The 20,415-nt window shown below is 42.4% G+C and overlaps 1 protein-coding gene across 4 annotated transcripts in view; it reads left to right on the top strand.

The window, feature by feature from the left end:
• Window positions 1-20,415, top strand: part of LOC142311083 (uncharacterized) — a 61,491-nt gene that overhangs the window by 15,574 nt on the left and 25,502 nt on the right. For 3 of the 4 annotated variants that reach the window (XM_075349158.1, XM_075349157.1, XM_075349155.1), the window contains exons 4-7: window positions 2,158-2,233; window positions 2,329-2,426; window positions 2,574-2,685; window positions 4,361-4,609. In XM_075349158.1, the coding sequence (XP_075205273.1) occupies window positions 2,158-2,233; window positions 2,329-2,426; window positions 2,574-2,685; window positions 4,361-4,609 (535 nt within the window). The remainder of the gene's footprint in view (window positions 1-2,157; window positions 2,234-2,328; window positions 2,427-2,573; window positions 2,686-4,360; window positions 4,610-20,415) is intronic. The other variant, XM_075349156.1, reaches the window with a different exon arrangement.

Raw genomic sequence — 20,415 nt, 5'->3', positions numbered from 1 at the left:
CGATCCTCAGGCCTTGGCAGCGGACGCGCTGGTTCAGGATTGGTCCCAGTTCCGTCTGGCCTACGTGTTTCCCCCTCTAGCTCTCTTGCCCAGAGTCCTGCGCAAGATCAGAATGGAGGGCCGTCGGGTCATAATCATTGCTCCAGACTGGCCCAGGTGAGCTTGGTACCCAGACCTGCTCCATCTGTCCGTAGAGGTGCCGTGGCATCTCCCGGACCGCCCAGACCTTCTCTCACAAGGTCCGTTTTTCCGCCAGAATTCTGCGGCTCTCAGATTGACGGCGTGGCTCTTGAGTCCTGGATCCTGACGGCTTCAGGCATTCCTTCCGAGGTCATCTCCACTATGACTCAGGCTCGGAAGTCTTCCTCGGCCAGGATTTACCACAGGACTTGGAGAATTTTCCTGTCCTGGTGTCGCTCTTCCGGCCATGCTCCTTTGGCTTTTTTCCTTGCCGACCATCCTGTCCTTTCTACAGTCCGGTCTGCAGCTAGGACTATCCCTCAATTCCCTCAAGGGACAGGTCTCGGCTCTGTCAGTGTTGTTCCAGCAGCGTATCGCCCGACTGGCCCAGGTGCGCACCTTCATGCAGGGCGCATCTCACATCATTCCTCCTTATCGGCGGCCTTTGGATCCCTGGGACCTTAATCTGGTCCTCACGGCCTTACAGAAACCCCCCTTTGAGCCTCTTAGGGAGGTTTCTTTGTTTCGACTTTCACAGAAAGTGGTCTTTCTGGTGGCCATAACTTCTCTCAGGAGAGTCTCTGATTTGGCTGCGCTCTCTTCGGAGTCACCCTTTTTGGTTTTTCACCAAGACAAGGTGGTTCTCCGTCCGACTCCGGACTTTCTCCCTAAGGTGGTGTCTCCTTTCCACCTTAACCAGGACATTTCATTGCCTTCCCTTTGACCGGCTCCTGTTCATCGCTTTGAGAAAGCGTTGCATACGTTAGATTTGGTGCGGGCGCTCCGGATCTATGTGTCACGCACCGCTGCTCTTAGACGGTGCACCTCTCTTTTTGTGCTGACCACAGGTCAGCGCAAGGGTCTCTCGGCTTCTAAACCGACCCTAGCTCGTTGGATTAGGTCGGCCATATCCGATGCCTACCAGTGTACTCTGGTGCCTCCCCCGCCGGGGATCAAGGCGCACTCGACGAGAGCTGTCGGTGCCTCTTGGGCTTTCAGGCACCAGGCTACGGCTCAGCAGGTCTGTCAGGCTGCCACTTGGTCTAGTCTGCACACCTTTTCGAAGCACTACCAAGTGCATGCTCATGCTTCGGCAGATGCGAGCTTGGGCAGACGCATCCTTCAGGCGGCTGTCGCCCATTTGTGAAGTTAGGTTTTGCCTACTTCTCAGTTTTCTGTTTATTTCCCACCCATGGACTGCTTTGAGACGTCCCATGGTCTGGGTCTCCCATAAGGAACGATGAAGAAAAAGAGAATTTTGTTTACTTACCGTAAATTCTTTTTCTTATAGTTCCGACATGGGAGACCCAGCACCCTCCCTGTTGCCTGTTGGCAGTTCTTGTTCCGTGTGTTTTCACCGGCTGTTGTTGTAGACAGAGGTTCCGGTTGTTCCGGGTTTTACTCTCTCTACTTGTGGGTGGATGTCCTCCTTCAGCTTTTGCACTAAACTGGCTAGATTTGGTCATCCAGGGGGTGTATATGCTCGGAGGGAGGAGCTACACTTTTTAGTGTAGTACTTTGTGTGTCCTCCGGAGGCAGAAGCTATACACCCATGGTCTGGGTCTCCCATGTCGGAACTATAAGAAAAAGAATTTACGGTAAGTAAACAAAATTCTCTTTTTTATCTCTACTGGCTAACACTGTACAAAGATATATTTTACCGAAGTCCTGATACAATCTGTCATTTTCCAATCACAGAGTTCCTTTAAGTGGCTCGAGCTTTCATGTATTTATGGGCAGAGCACAGTGGGCCATTAGCAGACATCCCTGGTAGCAGCCGATCTAGCTGGAGAGCAAAAGTAGCGGACACTTCATTTTAAAACTTCCCGATACTTTTCTACCTTAACATCGTCTGTTAGAAAAGAGTCTGGAAGCCCCAGAGACATCAGAGCATCGGCCAATTCCACCAGATAGATGAGTTCAGCTGACTGTACTGTATATGTTGTCTTTTAGGATGTCACTGTCTTGTTTTCTTAGAAATGGAATTATTTAGAAGACAAGACTCAAGACAAGGACACCATGACTGAGACTCTGCAGTCTGTGAAATCACAGGGTAAGAGGAGATGAGCATTTACAAGGGTCACCTAGGCACCCTACAGACCATAAATGTGCTCATACTGTGTGTCTACCTGTGTGCGTTTCCTATAGATTGTCCCAAGACCAGAAATACACTAGAGAGATGTTCCAGCCCTGTAGGTTCCAAGAGTTTAAAGGAGAAACATAAGGATGACTCTCAGGAGCATCAGGTTAGTAGTGCTGAGGCGAAATTATTATGGAATATTAAAGCAAATATTAACAGCATGACCTTCAAATATCTGTGCAGATCTTCTTTCTGTCCTAATATTGTTTTTCGAAAAAGGTATCAATTGTGACAGTTACCTATTGGTATTCAGGGTGAAGACCTGCACAATATTAAAGTGGAAGTTGTAGATGAAAATGAAGCGTATACGAGAGATGACGACTACATGTCTACAAATGAGGAGAGTCCTACAGATGGGAGTCCGGGTGAGTAACACACTCCATAGCTGTAGAGTTTCTACATCTTCCGCTTTATCACAAAGTGGTCTACGTCTTCCCCTGTCTTTCACGTTTCTCATTCCATGTTAACAGTAGACATACCCTTTACATAAAGATGAAATGTGTGTATGTCAACTACTCGGACAACCACTTCTCATTCTAAGTGTTTGCCCTCATTAAAATAAAAACACTTGTGCTCTCCTGTGGTGGCAGGACCGTTCCAGCGACACTCACTCTCCCAGAGCTTAGTTTTTTTTGTATGTTATGCGAGCCCTGCAACCAGTAAGCGCTGTGTTGACTTTGCCTGATTTTCGATGTATCAATGAGGTGAGTGACCAGCTGCATCTCTGACTTCCACTTGATTTTGCACTTGAGGTGAGTACAAGTGTAATGGGGGCAAACACTTATATTGAGAAGGATGTGTAAAGGTAAAAGTGATGTGATTCCAACTTGGTGAAATTCAGATTGTAGAATTGGCCATTCAAAACTTTTATTTTTATCCCAGCCTTTCCTTTGTGGGTTTAGTGGCATATTTATGGTCATTAAATGTAAAAAAACCAGACATAACACGTCATAAATTTCCTTCAATTTTCAATTATCTAGATTGTTTCCATTTGCCAGCAGTTTAAGTACATTTCACGGAAATACAATAAGAACAGAAACTTTTCAGACATCTTATTGACCATAGTGGGTTAAATTCAATAGATTCAGTGTAGACAATCATAAAAGCTTCACTCCATCCAGAGTAAATGGCAGAGGCACCTGTGTGTGACCTACAATACAAGCTGGTCAATCCTGCTTACAGTTTTACTACATTGTCAGCAGTACACAGAAACAAAGCAATCATGAAGTGCTAATGGCTTGCTATCACAGAAGTCTCCCTAACAAAGGCCTCTGTGGCTACCATCCCTAATAGGCCGCAAATGTTCACTGACTTGTTTTAAAGGGAATCTGTCACCAGGTTTTTGCCATCTATTATGACAGCAGCATAATGTAGAGACACAGACCCGGATACCATCAATGTGTCACATAAAATGGTTGTCTGGTCTAAATCTACAAGTTTGCAGTCACTCTGTGACTTAAAGCTTGTGAATCCTCACACATCTAGTCAGATTCTGACCGGGAGTATGCATATTGCATACTCATGACCGCTGTTCCCGACTCTGACACCTGTGGACCCTCACAGTGCATGTGATGGGAGGATTCACAAGTCTGCAGTCACATAGAGTGGTTGCTAACTTGTAGATTTAGACCAGACAACAGCTTTAATGCTCTACTTAGTGAAGATTTGATAAAATCATTGTTTTATCAGTAGGAGACTATCACTAGAGGACTAGTTAACCTGTTGCCATGTAGTCCTCCATATTCATTTGCTCCCGCCTCACCACTGATTGGCAGCTTCTTGCGTGTACACAATTACCAATCAGTGGTGTGGGCGGAGTTATAAAGAACTCAAAATTCAGAGAACAGGTAAATCAACAAGCAGCCCCGTAAGTGATAAATTACAGGAATCCTGATCCTTGTCCCTACATTATACTGCACTCAGGAAAAATCTGATGACAATTTCCTATAATGCATTGGAATACAGAACAGTTTGTGTATTACAGAATAAATTTCAGTCATCATTACGAGTCTATTTATTTGTATATATTTTTTCCCTCAGCAGATGCACAGAGCAGCGTGAACACCTCAGAAGAACATATTTCTTTAACTACTGAGTGTAAAATAGAAAATGATGACATTACACAAGTTTCAGTGGGAGAAGATACCGTTACTCCACTCACAGCCCAGGATGCACATCTATCACCCTTTCTGTATGAACGGAAGCCACATTTATCAAACTCTACCATCTCGGGTAGTACAGGTCGTGGCAGAACAAAACCCTTGTCTATTCATCAGAGAGTGCTAAATGGTGAGAAGCCATTTTCATGTTCTTACTGTGGAAAATGCTTTTCTTATAAATCAGATATTGTTCAACATGAGAGAATCCACACAGGGGAGAAGCCATTCACATGTTCTGAGTGTGGAAGAAGCTTTACCTATAAATCAGTTCTCATTCAGCATCAGAGGATTCACAATGGTGAGAAACCATTTTCCTGTACAGATTGTGGGAAAAGTTTTGCACAAAGATCCATACTTTTTATGTTCTATATATTTTTATTATTTATATTGATCATATACAACAAATACAAACAAATGGAATCGTTGAACTACGCAGAAGGCTAAGAGAAGGCCTCTCATCCTAATACAGATTCAGGAAATGGTAGGTCTAAAGTTGTATTAAGAATATAATAACATTTTGACCACATTTATGGCATAAGAAATATTAAGTAATGAACTATTCATATCAAGTACAGAGAGAAGAAAGAAAAAAGTAGAAAAAAAGTAAAATAAGAATACAACTGACGTCTGTACCTTGTATGTATGTCTAAAAGTTAGTAAGTTTACTTTGCTTTAGCAAAGTTTGAAGAATTTGATTTTCCTTAAATTGCATCCAGGGGTGCCATGTTTCAAACCACAGGATCTGGCCTGCCACCAAAAGCCCTGAGTTCCTCTGATTGTTAAAGCCACTTCACCATCTCCACCCAGCCTATTCTCTTTGGTTAGGAGGTCGGCCTCAAGAGTCTGGGGATAATTTGTTGAGCAGCTAGAATGAATTGTGATAGAAGGTCTTTCTTCGGTTTAGAAACCGGTCTTTGAAAAATAGATAGTAGACCTTTTTTTTGAGGACAGTTCAATCCAGGTGTTGTACAGCTGATTGCAAAGAGAAAATATATAACTACAGCGTCCTAACTTCTTGACAGCTCCACCAGATATGTTGCATTTACTCAGTATTACCAGAGCAACTTAAACATATGCCTGAAACAGATGATTCTATTCTATGAAGTATGACAGGAGTTCAATACCACCAGGGCAATATCTAAGGCCTAAGCCACACGGCGAGAAAAATGGTGCGGGTGGAGTGCGATAAAACATCGCATTCCACTCGGACCAATATTAGCCTGTGTTTCAGCACCCATGAGCGATTATTTTCTCAGCCCTAATCGGACCGAGGAAACAAACGCAGCATGCTGCGCCTGTAATGCGAGACTCTTTCTCTTGCACCCATTCAAGTGTATGGGCGAGAGAAAAATCACACTGCACTCACGGTACACCGCGAGTGCAGAGCGAGAATCACAATAGCCGGCTACGGAGGAGAGAGGGAGATAAATCCCTCCCTCTCCTCCGCAGAGCCGTCCCGCCCCCCGCAGCTGAGGTCCGCTCGCACAGTCGGACCTCAGTCGCAGGGACACTAGCATGACACTCGACTCCCGCTGTGCTGCCGGCGTGAGCCGAGTGTCATGCGAGCATCGCACTAGTGCCCCGTGTGGCCCCGGCCTTAAAGTTCAGCTCCTGGAGTTTGCATGACACAGTTAGCTTCTGGCTAAGAATAAAGCATTTTAAACCATATTTAGGATTGGATGGGATGTCATAACCCTTTTTTATATAAGAAATATAGCATGGATTCATGCTCCCTGAGAAAGGCATGACTGTTCAAAGAGGTAAGTGGATGAGGTATCCCAGGAGCCAAGGAGCTGATATACAGTGCCTACAAGTAGTATTCAACCCCCTGCAGATTTAGCAGGTTTACACATTCGGAATTAACTTGGCATTGTGACATTTGGACTGTAGATCAGCCTGGAAGTGTGAAATGCACTGCAGCAAAAAAGAATGTTATTTCTTTTTCTTTTTTTTTTTAAATTGTGAAAAGTTTATTCAGAGGGTCATTTATTATTCAACCCCTCAAACCACCAGAATTCTGTTTGGTTCCCCTAAAGTATTAAGAAGTATTTCAGGCACAAAGAACAATGAGCTTCACATGTTTGGATTAATTATCTTTTTCCAGCCTTTTCTGACTAATTAAGACCCTCCCCAAACTTGTCAACAGCACTCATACTTGGTCAACATGGGAAAGACAAAGGAGCATTCCAAGGCTATCAGAGACAAGATCGTGGAGGGTCACAAGGCTGGCAAGGGGTACAAAACCCTTTCCAAGGAGTTGGGCCTAACTGTCTCCACTGTTGGGAGCATCATCCGGAAGTGGAAGGCTTATGGAACTACTGTTAGCCTTCCACGGCCTGGACAGCCTTTGAAAGTTTCCTCCCGTGCCAAGGCCAGGCTTGTCCGAAGAGTTAAGGCTAACCCAAGGACAACAAGGAAGGAGCTCCGGGAAGATCTCATGGCAGTGGGGACATTGGTTTCAGTCAATACCATAAGTAACGTACTCCACCGCAATGGTCTCCGTTCCAGACGAGCCCGTAAGGTACCTTTACTTTCAAAGCGTCATGTCAAGGCTCGTCTACAGTTTGCTCATGATCACTTGGAGGACTCTGAGACAGACTGGTTCAAGGTTCTCTGGTCTGATGAGACCAAGATCGAGATCTTTGGTGCCAACCACACACGTGACGTTTGGAGACTGGATGGCACTGCATACGACCCCAAGAATACCATCCCTACAGTCAAGCATGGTGGTGGCAGCATCATGCTGTGGGGCTGTTTCTCAGCCAAGGGGCCTGGCCATCTGGTCCGCATCCATGGGAAGATGGATAGCACGGCCTACCTGAAGAATTTGGCCAAGAACCTCCGCTCCTCCATCAAGGATCTTAAGATGGGTCGTCATTTCATCTTCCAACAAGACAACGACCCAAAGCACACAGCCAAGAAAACCAAGGCCTGGTTCAAGAGGGAAAAAATCAAGGTGTTGCAGTGGCCTAGTCAGTCTCCTGACCTTAACCCAATTGAAAACTTGTGGAAGGAGCTCAAGATTAAAGTCCACATGAGACACCCAAAGAACCTAGATAACTTGGAGAAGATCTGCATGGAGGAGTGGGCCAAGATAACTACAGAGACCTGTGCCGGCCTGATCAGGTCTTATAAAAGACGATTATTAGCTGTAATTGCAAACAAGGGTTATTCAACAAAATATTAAACCTAGGGGTTGAATAATAATTGACCCACACTTTTATGTTGAAAATTTATTAAAATTTAACTGAGCAACATAACTTGTTGGTTTGTAAGATTTATGCATCTGTTAATAAATCCTGCTCTTGTTTGAAGTTTGCAGGCTCTAACTTATTTGCATCTTATCAAACCTGCTAAATCTGCAGGGGGTTGAATACTACTTGTAGGCACTGTAACTACAGAGTTGAAATTTATTTGCGAATGACTAGGGGCCTTAAATAGCCTCCATAGGTAAAAAGCCTGTTTAGCTAAATCTGAAATGCGGGGTGTAAAGCCCTAAAAAAAGGTAAGTAGTAAGGGTTCAGAATCAGGCCATGTGTTAGGGAACTGTTGATTGCCAAATAAAGGAGTAAAATGTCAAAAGGTCCTGGGATATTAGCCATGGGAAGCACCTGGTGAATGTCTTCCTGGAGCTAACTAAATTATAGAGAGTGGGGGATAAATACACCTTCCCAAGCTGATGCTTAGAGGCAGTCAAAAAACCCTTGGTAATATATTTTGGATAGTTCATATTATTTTTCTACCCATAGCTTTGAGTTCCTATAGTGAAATAGGGCCAATTTGTAATTCCCAATATTTGCTACATGATTGGCCTGTAAGTTAGGCAGCCGCACCACCAGCATTCTTGGTTTTAGGCATTTGGGCATGACTTAAGGCCCTGTCACATACAGAGATAAATCTGCGGCAGATCTGTTGCAGTGAAATTATGGACAATCAGTGCCAGGTTTGTGGCTGCGTACAAATGGAACAATATGTCCATGATTTCACTGCAACCACAGATCTGCCAAAGATTTATCTCTGTGTGTGACGGGGCCTTTAATCTACAGTTACCATTTTGCCATACAAAGTTTCTCATCATTTTATGCAGTTTTAAAGTGGCCATTTTTTTTCTTAAATGCATGCAACTGGGGCTTAAAATCATCTTTGCAATTGGGTTTCAGAAAATGACAGCTCCATCACTGGAAAAATAAAAAAGCTATAAGCTCTCAAAATGTAGCGATGCAAAATTATTTCTAATATAAAAAAATATTTTTATTATGTAAGAGTGGCAAAACATAAGATAGAAATGTGGTATCACTGTAATTGTACGGACATGAAGAATAAAGATGTCTTATTACTTACCACACGGTGAATGGCATAAAAAAAAAAATAAATTCTTGAATTGCTGGTTTTCCTTCATTCTGACTCCCAAAAATTGGAGTAGAAAGCGATCAAGCAATATATGCCTTAAAATTGTACACATAAAAACATCCTGTAAAAAACAAGCCCTCACATCTCTGTAGGCAGAAATAGAAAAATTATAGCTCCCAAAATATTGCGATACAAAAACATTTTATTTTGTAATAGTAACCAAACATAAAAAACTATATCAATTTGGTATTACTAATATCATACTGACCTTACAAATAAATCCATGAAATCACTTACACTGCACAGTGAATGGCGTAAAATATAAATAAAACAAATTCTTGAACTGCTATTGATTTGTTTATTCTGCCTTCCAAAGAACGAAGTAAGGCTCACATTTATTCTGCACTCTACGCTGAGTGCTTACACCGTTTTTTATTTGTGTAAATCCTTGAAACAGATAATTCACACAATACCCAGACAAAACATTGACTATGAGTCAGATGGAGTCATTTTGAACTCTGATCTAGCGGTGTCTGTATTCTTAACTGCTTTGCCCTGACTGTTGGGTGCTTCCGACCTTGGACGTACTGGTTGCATCCTGGCAATTGCGGGGACACAGGCGCTATGGCCCCGTAACTGCCCTTGGGGACTCTGGTTATCTGACAGCCGAGCGCCGGCTCCCACAGCCAGGTACTGTCCCTCCACCATCCCTGGCTGTTTAACCGCCTGTGGCCTCTGTCACACGTTCGTGCCTCCGGTGGGTGTTTGACAGTTTTCTCACGTACCAGAATCACGTATACACGTGGACCTATGTATTCCTAATGGTTTGGACACATGTAAGTATTTTGGAACGGAACGTGTGTCTGTTCCGTACTTACGTGTGTCCATGTGTTCCACACGCTGACATGTCCGTTTTTCTCCGCATCACGGGTGTTACACGGCCCGCACCCGTACCACACGGATGTAGTGTGGATGCGGTCCCATGTGACACCTGCTGGAGAAAACTCACGTGTCAGAGAAAAAAATAACAAATCTTTACTCCCCTTCTCCAGCCCACCTATCTCTGACGCTGCTGTCACTTGCTGCCGACCGCCGCTCATTATGCTCATTTAATATTCACTTCACTGCGGCTGGAAGCAGCAGCAGCGGGGAGTCGGCAGGGAGACCGAAGATCAGCACCACGGACAGCGACGCCAGGGACAGGTGAGTTGAAAGTTCTCGTTCTCCGTGTGATATCACGGATAACACACGGAGAACACACGTAGTGTCATAAACACGGCTCACGGAGGGGAAACGCACCTCTGACACGTCCGTGAAAAACATGCGTGATTTTCGCGGGCGTGTGACAGAGGCCTAAGGTAAGGTTTAACCCTGTTTAACCCCCTTTGGAGGCGGAATTGTGCTCCCTCGCCACTCCGATTGGTGCCCCCTGCGATGTAACCATGAGGGCCAGGTCTTGCCATGGTGATGCCAAGATCATTCCTGATGGTTCTATCAGTTTAAAACTGATAGTATAATGTATTCCAATGATCAAGCATTACAATACATTACATCAGTGATCAGGGGAATAAAAAGTAATGTCCCATATAAGGACTAAGTGAAAAAGTAAAACAAAACATTTTGTAAAAAAATATAAATCTATATATAAAAAAAATCACGAAAAAAAAAATCCAATAAAATATGTATGTTTATGGAAAAAAAAAAATAAGTACACGTATTTGATGTCTCCGTAGCAACGCAATCTATAAAACTGTCACACTAGGTAACCTGTCCAGTGAACACCGTAAAAAAATAAATACATTTTACAAAAGCTGTGTTTTCATCATACAGCTGACAAATAAGTGGTATAAAAAGTGATCAAACAGTGATATATAAATAAAAACGGTACCGCAAAAAACATCATCTTGTCCCGCAAAAAACAAGCCGCAACAGAGCTCCATGAGCAAAGAAATAGAAAAACTATAGCAATGCCAAAATTACTTTTTTTTTTCTATAAAAAAAGTTTTTATAGTGTAAAAGCGGCAAAGCATAAAAACAACTATATAAATGAGGTATCGATGTAATTGTACTGACCCGAAGAATAAAGCTGTCCTATCACTTTTATGACACGATAAAAACGTAAAAAAATTAATTCCTGAATTTTCGTTTCTTTTTTTATTCTACCTCACAAAAAGCATAATAGAAAGTGATCAAAAAATATTATGTGGTCCTAAATAGTACCAATAAAAATTCCAACTAATCCAGCAAAAAACAATTGCTCACATGAATGTCGGCAGAAAAAATAGAAAAAACTATAGCCTTCATAATTCAGTGATGCAAAAAACCTCATTTTGTTAAAAAAAAAAAAAAAGCTTTCGTTTGCTAAACACGTTACGATATATCTAACGAGATGTCGGCGGGGTCACGTCATAAGTGACGCACATCCGGCATCGTTAGTGATATCATAGCGTGTGACAGCTATGAACGAGCAGAAATACTCACCTTCTCGTTCATCGCTGATACGTCGCTCATTTTCTAAAAATCGAACGTTCTGTTGTTCATTGTTCCCGAGGCAGCACACATCGCTCCGTGTGACACCCGGAAACGATGAACACAGCTTATCTGCGGCCGCCGGCAATGCGGAAGGAAGGAGGTGGGCGGGATGTTTACGTCCCGCTCATCTCTGCCCCTCCGTTTCTATTGGGCAGCCGGTGTGTGACGTCGCTGTGAGGCCGAACGTCACTCCCCCTTCAGGAAGTGGATGTTCGCCGCCCACAGCGAGGGCGTTTGGAAGGTAAGTACGTGTGACGGGGGGTTACATCATTGTGCGACACGGGCAACAAATTGCCCGTGCCGTACAAACGATGGGGGTGGGTGCGATCGCAAATGCGATTGCACAATAAATTGTAACGTGTAAACTTAACCCCCCCCCCGACATAAATCTGAAATCGCTGTAATCGTACTGACCTGAGAAATAAAGCCACCTAATCGCTTATACCACGTAAAAAGTAAATGAAAAAAAGTCAATTCTTCAACTGCTGTTGATTTGTTCAATCTGCCCCCCTAAAGATTGCAGTATGGTGACACCCATACAGCTCTGGCAAAAATTAAGAGACCAATGCAAAATTGCAATTTTTCAGATTTTTCTCTTTATAGGTATATTTTTAAGTGAAATGTAAATTGTTCTTTTATTTTATAAACTACTGACAACATGTGTGTGAATTTCCAAGCAATACATTTCGTATTTATTTACTGAAAATGAGAAATTTGTCAAAATAACACAAAAATGCATTGCTGTCAGACCTCAAATAATGCAAAGAAAACAAGTTCATAATCATTTACCAACAATAATACTAATGTTTTAACTCAGGAAGAGTTCAGAATATTTTGTGGAATATTCATGATTTTTAATCACAGCTTTTATGCGTCTTTGCATGCTTTCCACCAGTCTTTCACACTGCTTTTGGGTGACCTTGTGCCACTCCTGGGGCAAAAATGTAAGCAGTTCTTTGTTTGATAACTTGTGACTATCTAGCTTTCTCTTGATTACATTCCAGAGGTTATTAATGGGGTTCAGGTCTGGAGATTGGGCTACCCATCACAGGGTTTTTATGTAGTGGTCCTTCATCCACACATTGATTGACCTAGTTGTGTGACTTTGCGCATTGTCCTGCTGGAAAAAACTGTCCTCAAAGTTAGGGATCATTGCCTGAGCAGAAGGACGCCAAGCAAGTGGTTTTCCAGGATAACCTTGTATGCAGCTTGATTCATACATCCTTCACAAAGTTTTTTGCCAGAGCTGTACACTGAGCGCTTACACCGAGGATTATGTGTAAATCTCTTAAAAATGTGATTCAGTCAAAATTCTCATTGGAAAATTCACTGTAATGAGGCAGAGGGAGTGGTGTGACGGTGTCCATCTTTTTACTTGTCTTTTTAGGCGTGAAAAAAGTTCGTTCATCAACAGTTTTCTTCAGTTTTGAAAAGACAGACACTGCTGAACTGAGGCCAAGCAGAGTCCAGAGTAATTCTGCTGCCTCATTATAGTGAATGGATCTGTCGGGGGTTTCAGCTAAAACACTTATTTTGGAGGTGTACATGGAAACTGGAAACCCTAATGTAAGTGCTCAGAATAGACCACAGGATAAATATGAACTGATCCAAAATGTTCTGTACCCAAATTGTCACCAGATAGCATTCAAATCAGCCCACAAAACGCAAGTCCCCACTCAGGTCTGTCATCTGTTAACAAAAATATAGGGGATTTCCAGGTTACTGGTAGCACAAAGGCTCTGGAAAAGTGGCTCCCACCCAAAATTCAACGTGCCTAAACTACAGTTAGCATCATGTCCATATGTTTGCCATTATCGAAATCCAGAAAAACATGGAGTAATCCATAGTAATCAAAAATAAATACATTTTATTGACCAAAATTTAGACATACATATAAAAGACAACAATATGTAATCAAAGGGAATATTAAGGTGCAGAAAGAAATGGATACCCTGAGGCCATAGTAAGGATAGGTGTTCATGGCGGAGGGGGAAGGTGTATTGCCTGAATCTATGAGAGAAGCAATAATAGTAGTAATTCCTAAGGAGGATAAAAATCCGAGGCTTCCAGACTCATATAGACCAATCTCGTTATTAACAGCGGACGTGAAGCTTCTGGCTAAGGTGTTGTCAAACCGGCTGACTAGAGTTATATCTAACCTAATACATATGGACCAATCAGGGTTCATGGCCAATAGGTCGACAGCTGATAATATAAGGAGATTATATCTTAATCTACAGTTGCCGCCTGACAACCCTGGCCGGAGGGTGATCGCTTCGCTAGATGCCCAGAAAGCATTCGATAGTGTTGAGTGGGGGTATCTGTGGAAAGTGTTGCAACATATGGGTTTTGGCCCACGGTTTGTAAAGTGGGTGCAGCTGTTGTATAATAGGCCTACTGCTAAAGATAGAGTTAACGGTATGACCTCCTCAGCGTTTGAGTTGCAACGGGGAACGAGACAGGGCTGCCCACTATCGCCGCTTCTATTTGCTATTGCAATAGAGCCTCTGGCGGCGGCCATTAGGAAATCGAAGGGGATCCATGGATTTAGGTATGGAAACTTAGAGGAGAAAATAGCTCTTTATGCTGATGATTTATTACTTTTCTTGGGGGATCCGTCAGCCTCATTGGATCATCCCATGCAGATAATAGAGAAATTTGGAGAAGTTTCGGGACTGACCATTAATTGGTCTAAATTGAGCCTCTTTAAAGTGGATGGGGAAGTAACCTGGACAAATGATACTGGGGCTAACAAATTGAAGATTGTGCACAAATTTAAATATCTAGGTATCCAGATATCTCTGCCAGTAGAAAAATACATACAGGTGAGCTTATGGCCGCTTCTTAAAAAATTGAGAGCCAAAGTGGATGCCTGGCACAAGCTACATTTGTCAGTTGTTGGAAGGGTTAATTTACTAAAGATGGTAGTAATGCCTAAACGCCTATACATACTGCACAATGCCCCTGTTTGTATTTCAAAGAAAAGATTTAAAGGGATAAACTCACTGTTTAGGGACCTGGTGTGGGGTAAAAAGCAGCCTAGGGTGCGATTAGAGACTTTACAAAGGCCGAAAAATGAGGGGGGTCTAGCAATCCCAAATCCGGAATTGTATTATATGGCGACGCAATGTCAACACCTCAGGGGCTGGTCTGATCGAGAGAAAGATGGGGGCATTAAAGAAGTGCTGGAATACATAGTGGGTAGAAGTCCATTAGTAATGGGACTAGAGGATGGTGTGGTGGGGATCTTGGGTGGAACGTCTCCTACAATGGCACTTATAAACAAGACCTGGGATAGGCTGAAAAGGGTGAGAGGGGTGACCCGGTTAACTTAGTTTACACCTATCTGGGATAACAGTAATCTCCCGGAGATTCAGAAAATGGGGAATATTGAGGAATGGAGACGCAAGGGTGTAATATACATGCATCAAATATTGGACGGAGGAATTCTGAAATCGTTCCCACAGTTACAGAGTGAGTTTCAGATACCGGTGTCTGGCTGGCTCCACTACAGTCAATTAAAACATGCGATTGCAGCCCAAGCGGCTAAAAAAAGTGTGGACATACAGACTGACCTGGTACTGGAGTATGTGTGTAAGGAGGGAGGAAGCACTAAAGGGATCATTTCTGGCACATATAAAGATATACTACATACCTTTCTTTTAGACTACCCAATTAAAACTAAATCTAAATGGGAGGAGAAAGTTGGGCCGATAACGGAGGAGGTGTGGGAGAGTATCTTAGAGTATGTCCCTAAACTTTCCATGAGCGAACCGGCCAGATTATCTCACCTATACGTGATTCACCGGGTATATAGGTCTCCTTTACTGATGTTTAAAATGGGGTTGAAAAGGAATTCGGAGTGTCCAAGGTGTCAGATCTGACGCAGGTATTTTTCACATGATGTGGTCTTGTCCGAGACTGGTCTCCTTTTGGACTAAGGTTATCCACAAGATAGGAAGAACATATGGGTGTGTCCTTCCCAGGGAACCATTGCTATGCATATTGGGATATGTTGAGGAGCTTGGGGTGGAAAATACTATGAAAATTGCCATTGCTAGGCTGCTGTATACGGCAAGAAAGCTAATCGCCAGGTCCTGGATAAAAAAAGACCCCCCCCCCGACCAGGGGAGAGTACATTAAAAGGGAGAAATGTATTCTTCAGCGGGAACAGGGAGTGTATGAAAGAAGGGGGAATGTTAAAATGTTTGAGAAGCTATGGTCTCCTTGGCTGCAATGCGAATAGGACGAGTGATGGACCAGTAAACTGGTCTGGGATCGGGATAGCCGTCGGAGACCTCTGATCTGTGTGTGTGTTTTGTTTTATTTGTGTTACAAGTTGTTCCTCCTGCACAACGGGATGGTTGCTATACTACAGTTGGAGGGTATTCTAAGTGTGTACTAAATGGGATGTAGTATCGGGGAGAAGTGTTGCTGCCGGGGTGGGGGTGGGGGCGGGAGGGGGAGTTAAAGGGGTAATAGATGTGATAAACTTAATTTGGATGCCGATTTGTTATTCTGTTATATGTATTCTGTTTTAATAAAAAAGTATCTGATTTAAAAAAAAAAAAAAAAAAAAAAAAAAAGGATAGGTGTTCAGCATGGATCAAATGAGGTATAAGTATCACTGAAAAAATGTTGCACTGCGTCTGGTAATACCTATATTCCAAAAAATTAAGATAGTATAAATATAAAGTGTATCTCAATATAAATATTGCACTATGCCCAATGTGCCATATACTTTTCTGTAGAAAAATTCTTAGTTATACCCAGATAAAAGTATTTAAGGTGCAAAAACCACAGAAAAAAGGACAAAATATTACTAAGCCTGTAATAAGTATTACCACAAATCAATTTTTATTTCATAAATCAATGATACATAAGTAACTCTGTAATTCTCTGTGACTGCAGACAAATGAACCCTCACATTGCATTCAGTGTGCTGTGAGGACTCGCCGTATCGAGAATGGGCCGGGAGTATACATATTGTGCATACTCCCAGCCTCCGCGTACGATGTGCAGATAAATCCATAAGGCTATGTGCCCACGGGAGATTAAACCTGCTGATTTATCTGCGGAAAATCCGCGGATTTTCTGGATTTTCCAGATAAATCCGCAGGTTTCAGCATGTACAGACACTCCCCATGTTATCCTATGGGACATGGGGAGTGCTGTGTCCATGCTGCTGATATGTGCAGCTGCAGAACATGCTGTAGATGTCCCGCAGCTGCATGTAATTGCATGTCAATTCTATCTGCGGAATTACCTGCGGAAATCTCGGCTCTCCACTATGGAGATAGGGCCGGGACTTCCGCAGATAAGCCGCATGAATGTCCGCAGGTTTACCGCAGCTATTTTGCTGTACTACGGCAGCTAAATATAGCTGCGGATTCCGGCGAGCAGCTGCGGGAAACCTGCTGCCGTACCTGCGGATAAATCCGCAAGATACAAAGTCCCGTGGGCACATAGCCTAACTCTGCACTGATTCTATGTGACTCCAGACTAAACGGGGCTTTACACGCAACGACATCGCTAACGAGATGTTGTTGGGGTCATGGAATTCGTGACGCACATCCGGCCTCGTTAGCGACGTCGTTGCATGTGACACGTATGAGCGACCGCTAACTATGCAAAATACTCACCAAATCGTTGATTGTTGACATGTCTTCATTTCCCAAATGTCGTTGCTCGTGCCGGACGCACGTTGTTCGTCGTTCCTGAGGCAGCACACATCGCTATGTGTGACACCCCAGGAATGACGAACAACACCCTACCTGCGTCCTCCGGCAACGCGGTGGGCGTGACTTCTATGCGGCTGCTCTCCGCCCCTTCGCTTCTATTGGATGCCTGCCGTGTGACGCCGCATGAATCGCCCCCTTAGAAAAGAGGTTGTTTGCCGCTCACAGCGACGTTGTTAGGAAGGTAAGTCTGTGTGACGGGTACTAACGATATTGTGCACCACGGGCAGTGATTTGCCCGTGACTCACAAACGACGGGGGCGTGTAAAGCAGCCTTTAGGAATTTAGATTGGACAACCCCTCTAAAAAGATATCAAAGTTTGATAAAATGGTAACGGAAGTGCAAGTTCGCAATTTGTTTTTTGGGTTTTGTTTTTACAGTATTCATTCTGTCATAAAAAAAGACCTCCTGTCAACTTGATTCTTCTGGTCAGTATGAGTACAGTGATCACAAACCTATGAGTTTGTTTTTTAATGTTTTACTCTCCAAAAAGATTATGTACTTTTGTAAAAAAAAAAAAAAATTAGCTCTGAGAACTGTAAGGCTATGTGTCCACGGTAGAATGTACCTGCGGATTTTTCTGCATGAAAATCCGCGACTTTCGCGGCAAATCCGCACCCGCGGATTTTGATGCGGATTTTTTTTTTTTCCCCCATTCTATACCCAAATCCGCACCAAAATCCGCAACAAACAATTGACATGCTGCAGATTTTTCCGCATCAAAATCCGCGGCAAATCCGCAGCGGAAAAATCCGCAGCATGGACACAGCATTTCCAAAATGCCATTGAAATGGCTTAAAAGTGCCGCTGCTGCAGATTTTCGGTAAATCCGCGGCAAATCCGTGGCAAAATCCGCGGTAAATCCGCAGTGTGGGCACATAGCCTAAGGGTTCATTCATACATTGCTTTTTTCTGCAGCTACACCTGCTTTCTTTGCAGCTAAAAAGATGCTTCCAAAAAGCAGGTTTTGCTGTGGTTTTGGAATGTCCTGTGTTTACTGTGCATGTTTAAATAAAGTTTATAAAGAATGCCATTTCAGCTCACCCGATAAAGTGCACGGTGCAGGGCAGCTCCATGGACCATCCAAAAGTAGGAATAATACCAGCACAAATCCGTAAAAGTTTTGAATTTTAGTACAAAAGACATAAAAGCAAGGAGGTAAGTGGATAACAAATATATAACCAGTGTAAGACTGGCACAAGTAATGCGTTTCTGGCCCAGCATGGCCCTTAAGGGTGCTTTACACGCTGCGACATCGCTAGCGATCTAACTAGCGATGTGACACGACAGATCACAGATAAGATTTGCCGAGATCGCACATAGGTCATTTTTTTTTTTTTTTAAAGCGCTGGTCGAATGTGCGATCTCGGCAAATCGTATGTGCGATCTGGCGTGTTACATCGCTAACGGGATCGCTAGCGATGTCGCAGCGTATAAACAGCCTTATGTCTCAACCTGCTGAAACCTCAAACCAGGAAGAATATATAGCAGTAAAATAATGGAACACACCTGCAGACTAAATGTGTTTCCCAATATATCCCCAAACTACAGTCATATAATATATACAAAAACATATACATGTCAATCATATGAAATTTAATACACCATCATTTCAAAATCAATTTCAGCAAGAAATTTTCTCTTTTTCAATAGTGCAAATTCAAATCAGTGCTTTTGTTAAGGCTGATGGGGTGGAATGTATTTGTATTTGGAATGTAGAAAGATAAAATGGAATTTGTTTTTATTTATTTTTTTTCTTCACTAATATTGATGTCATGGTGTATTAAATTTCATATGATTGTATATGCAAAATACATTCCACCCCATCAGCCTTAACAAAAGGACTGATTTGATATTACACTGTTGAAAAAGAGAAGGTAAAAATAGAGATGGTTTTTTTTCCTCTCTTCTCGCTGAAATTGATGTTATCGTGTATTAACCCACTTGACCCACAGGCAATTTTCAGATTTTTTTTTTTGTTTTTCGCTCCCCTTCTTAGGGGCGTTCGTGCCGTAACTTTATTATTTTTCCGTCAATCTTGCCATATGAGGGCTTGTTTTTTGCAGGGCGAGTTGTACTTTTAAATGAAATCATGAGTTTTACCATATAGTGTACTAGAAAATAACAAAAAAATTCCAAGTGCAGAAAAATTGCAAAAAAAAGTGCAGTTGCATAAAATGTTGCATGATTGATTTTGGGGTATTTTATTCACCGTGTTTCCTATATGGCAAAACTGATGTGTCAGAATGATGCCTCAGGTCAGTATGAGGTTGTAAATACCAAACATGTATAGGTTTACTTTTTTCCAAGGGGTTGAAAAAAATTCAGAATTTTGTCCAAAAAAAGGTGTTTTTTTTTTTTTGCGCCATGTTCAGCAACCCCTGGCGTTCTCATTTTTCAGGATATGGGGTTCAGTGATGGCCTATTTTTTGCACTTCGAGCTGTCGTTTTTCATGGTACCGTTTTTATGCAGATGCTACATTTTGTTATTGCATTTGAGCAAAATTTGCATGAACCAAAAACCATTTTGAGCAAAATTTGCATGAACCAAAAAAAAACAAAACACAAAATGTAATTTTGGAGTTTGGAATTTTTCTTGCCACGCCATTTACCAATCAGGTTAATTGATTTTATATTTTGATCGGGCATTTCTGAACACTGCAATAGCAAATATGTGTACATTTGTATTTTTACCATTCAATTTTCAATGAGGCGAATAGGGGAATGATTTGAACTTTTTAGGTTTGTTTTATTTTTTTAGAACTTTATTTTTTTCACTTTTATTTTATTTTACTAGTCCCTCTAGGGGGGACTATATCAATCAGCAGTCTGACTTTTAATTTCTGTTGATCAGTACTGCACAGCTCTGATCAGCAGAAATGAAGCATTCCTGTTAGAAAGGGCCATGTTGGGCCAGAAACGCGTTACCTGTGCCTGTCTTGCACTGGTTATATATTTTTTATCCACTTACCTTCTTGCTTTTATGCCTTTTTGTACTAAATAAATAAAACAAATTATGGGTTTGTGCTGGTACTATTTCTACTTTTAAATAAAATGTAGTTTAATTCACAACAAAAGCAGCAAAAAAAATGCAGCTGTGTTTTTGCACTCTCATTGCTTTCAGTTGTAAAAAAAACCTGCAAAAACGCTGAAAGAATTGGCGGTTGTTTGCGGACTATGGTCGGCCTGTCTAAATGAGCTTTGTGAAAGTCTAAAGCTCTTAGGTAAGGAAGAAAAATGTTTGGTTTGTCCAAGTTACCCATAATGAAGGTGATAAAATCTGTATGTGGTAGATTCTGCTTGTTTACACTCCAA

Source organism: Anomaloglossus baeobatrachus, chromosome 5, assembly GCF_048569485.1.
Source record: "Anomaloglossus baeobatrachus isolate aAnoBae1 chromosome 5, aAnoBae1.hap1, whole genome shotgun sequence".
Lineage (NCBI taxonomy): Eukaryota > Metazoa > Chordata > Amphibia > Anura > Aromobatidae > Anomaloglossus > Anomaloglossus baeobatrachus.
This window is presented reverse-complemented; position numbering and strand designations above follow the sequence as displayed.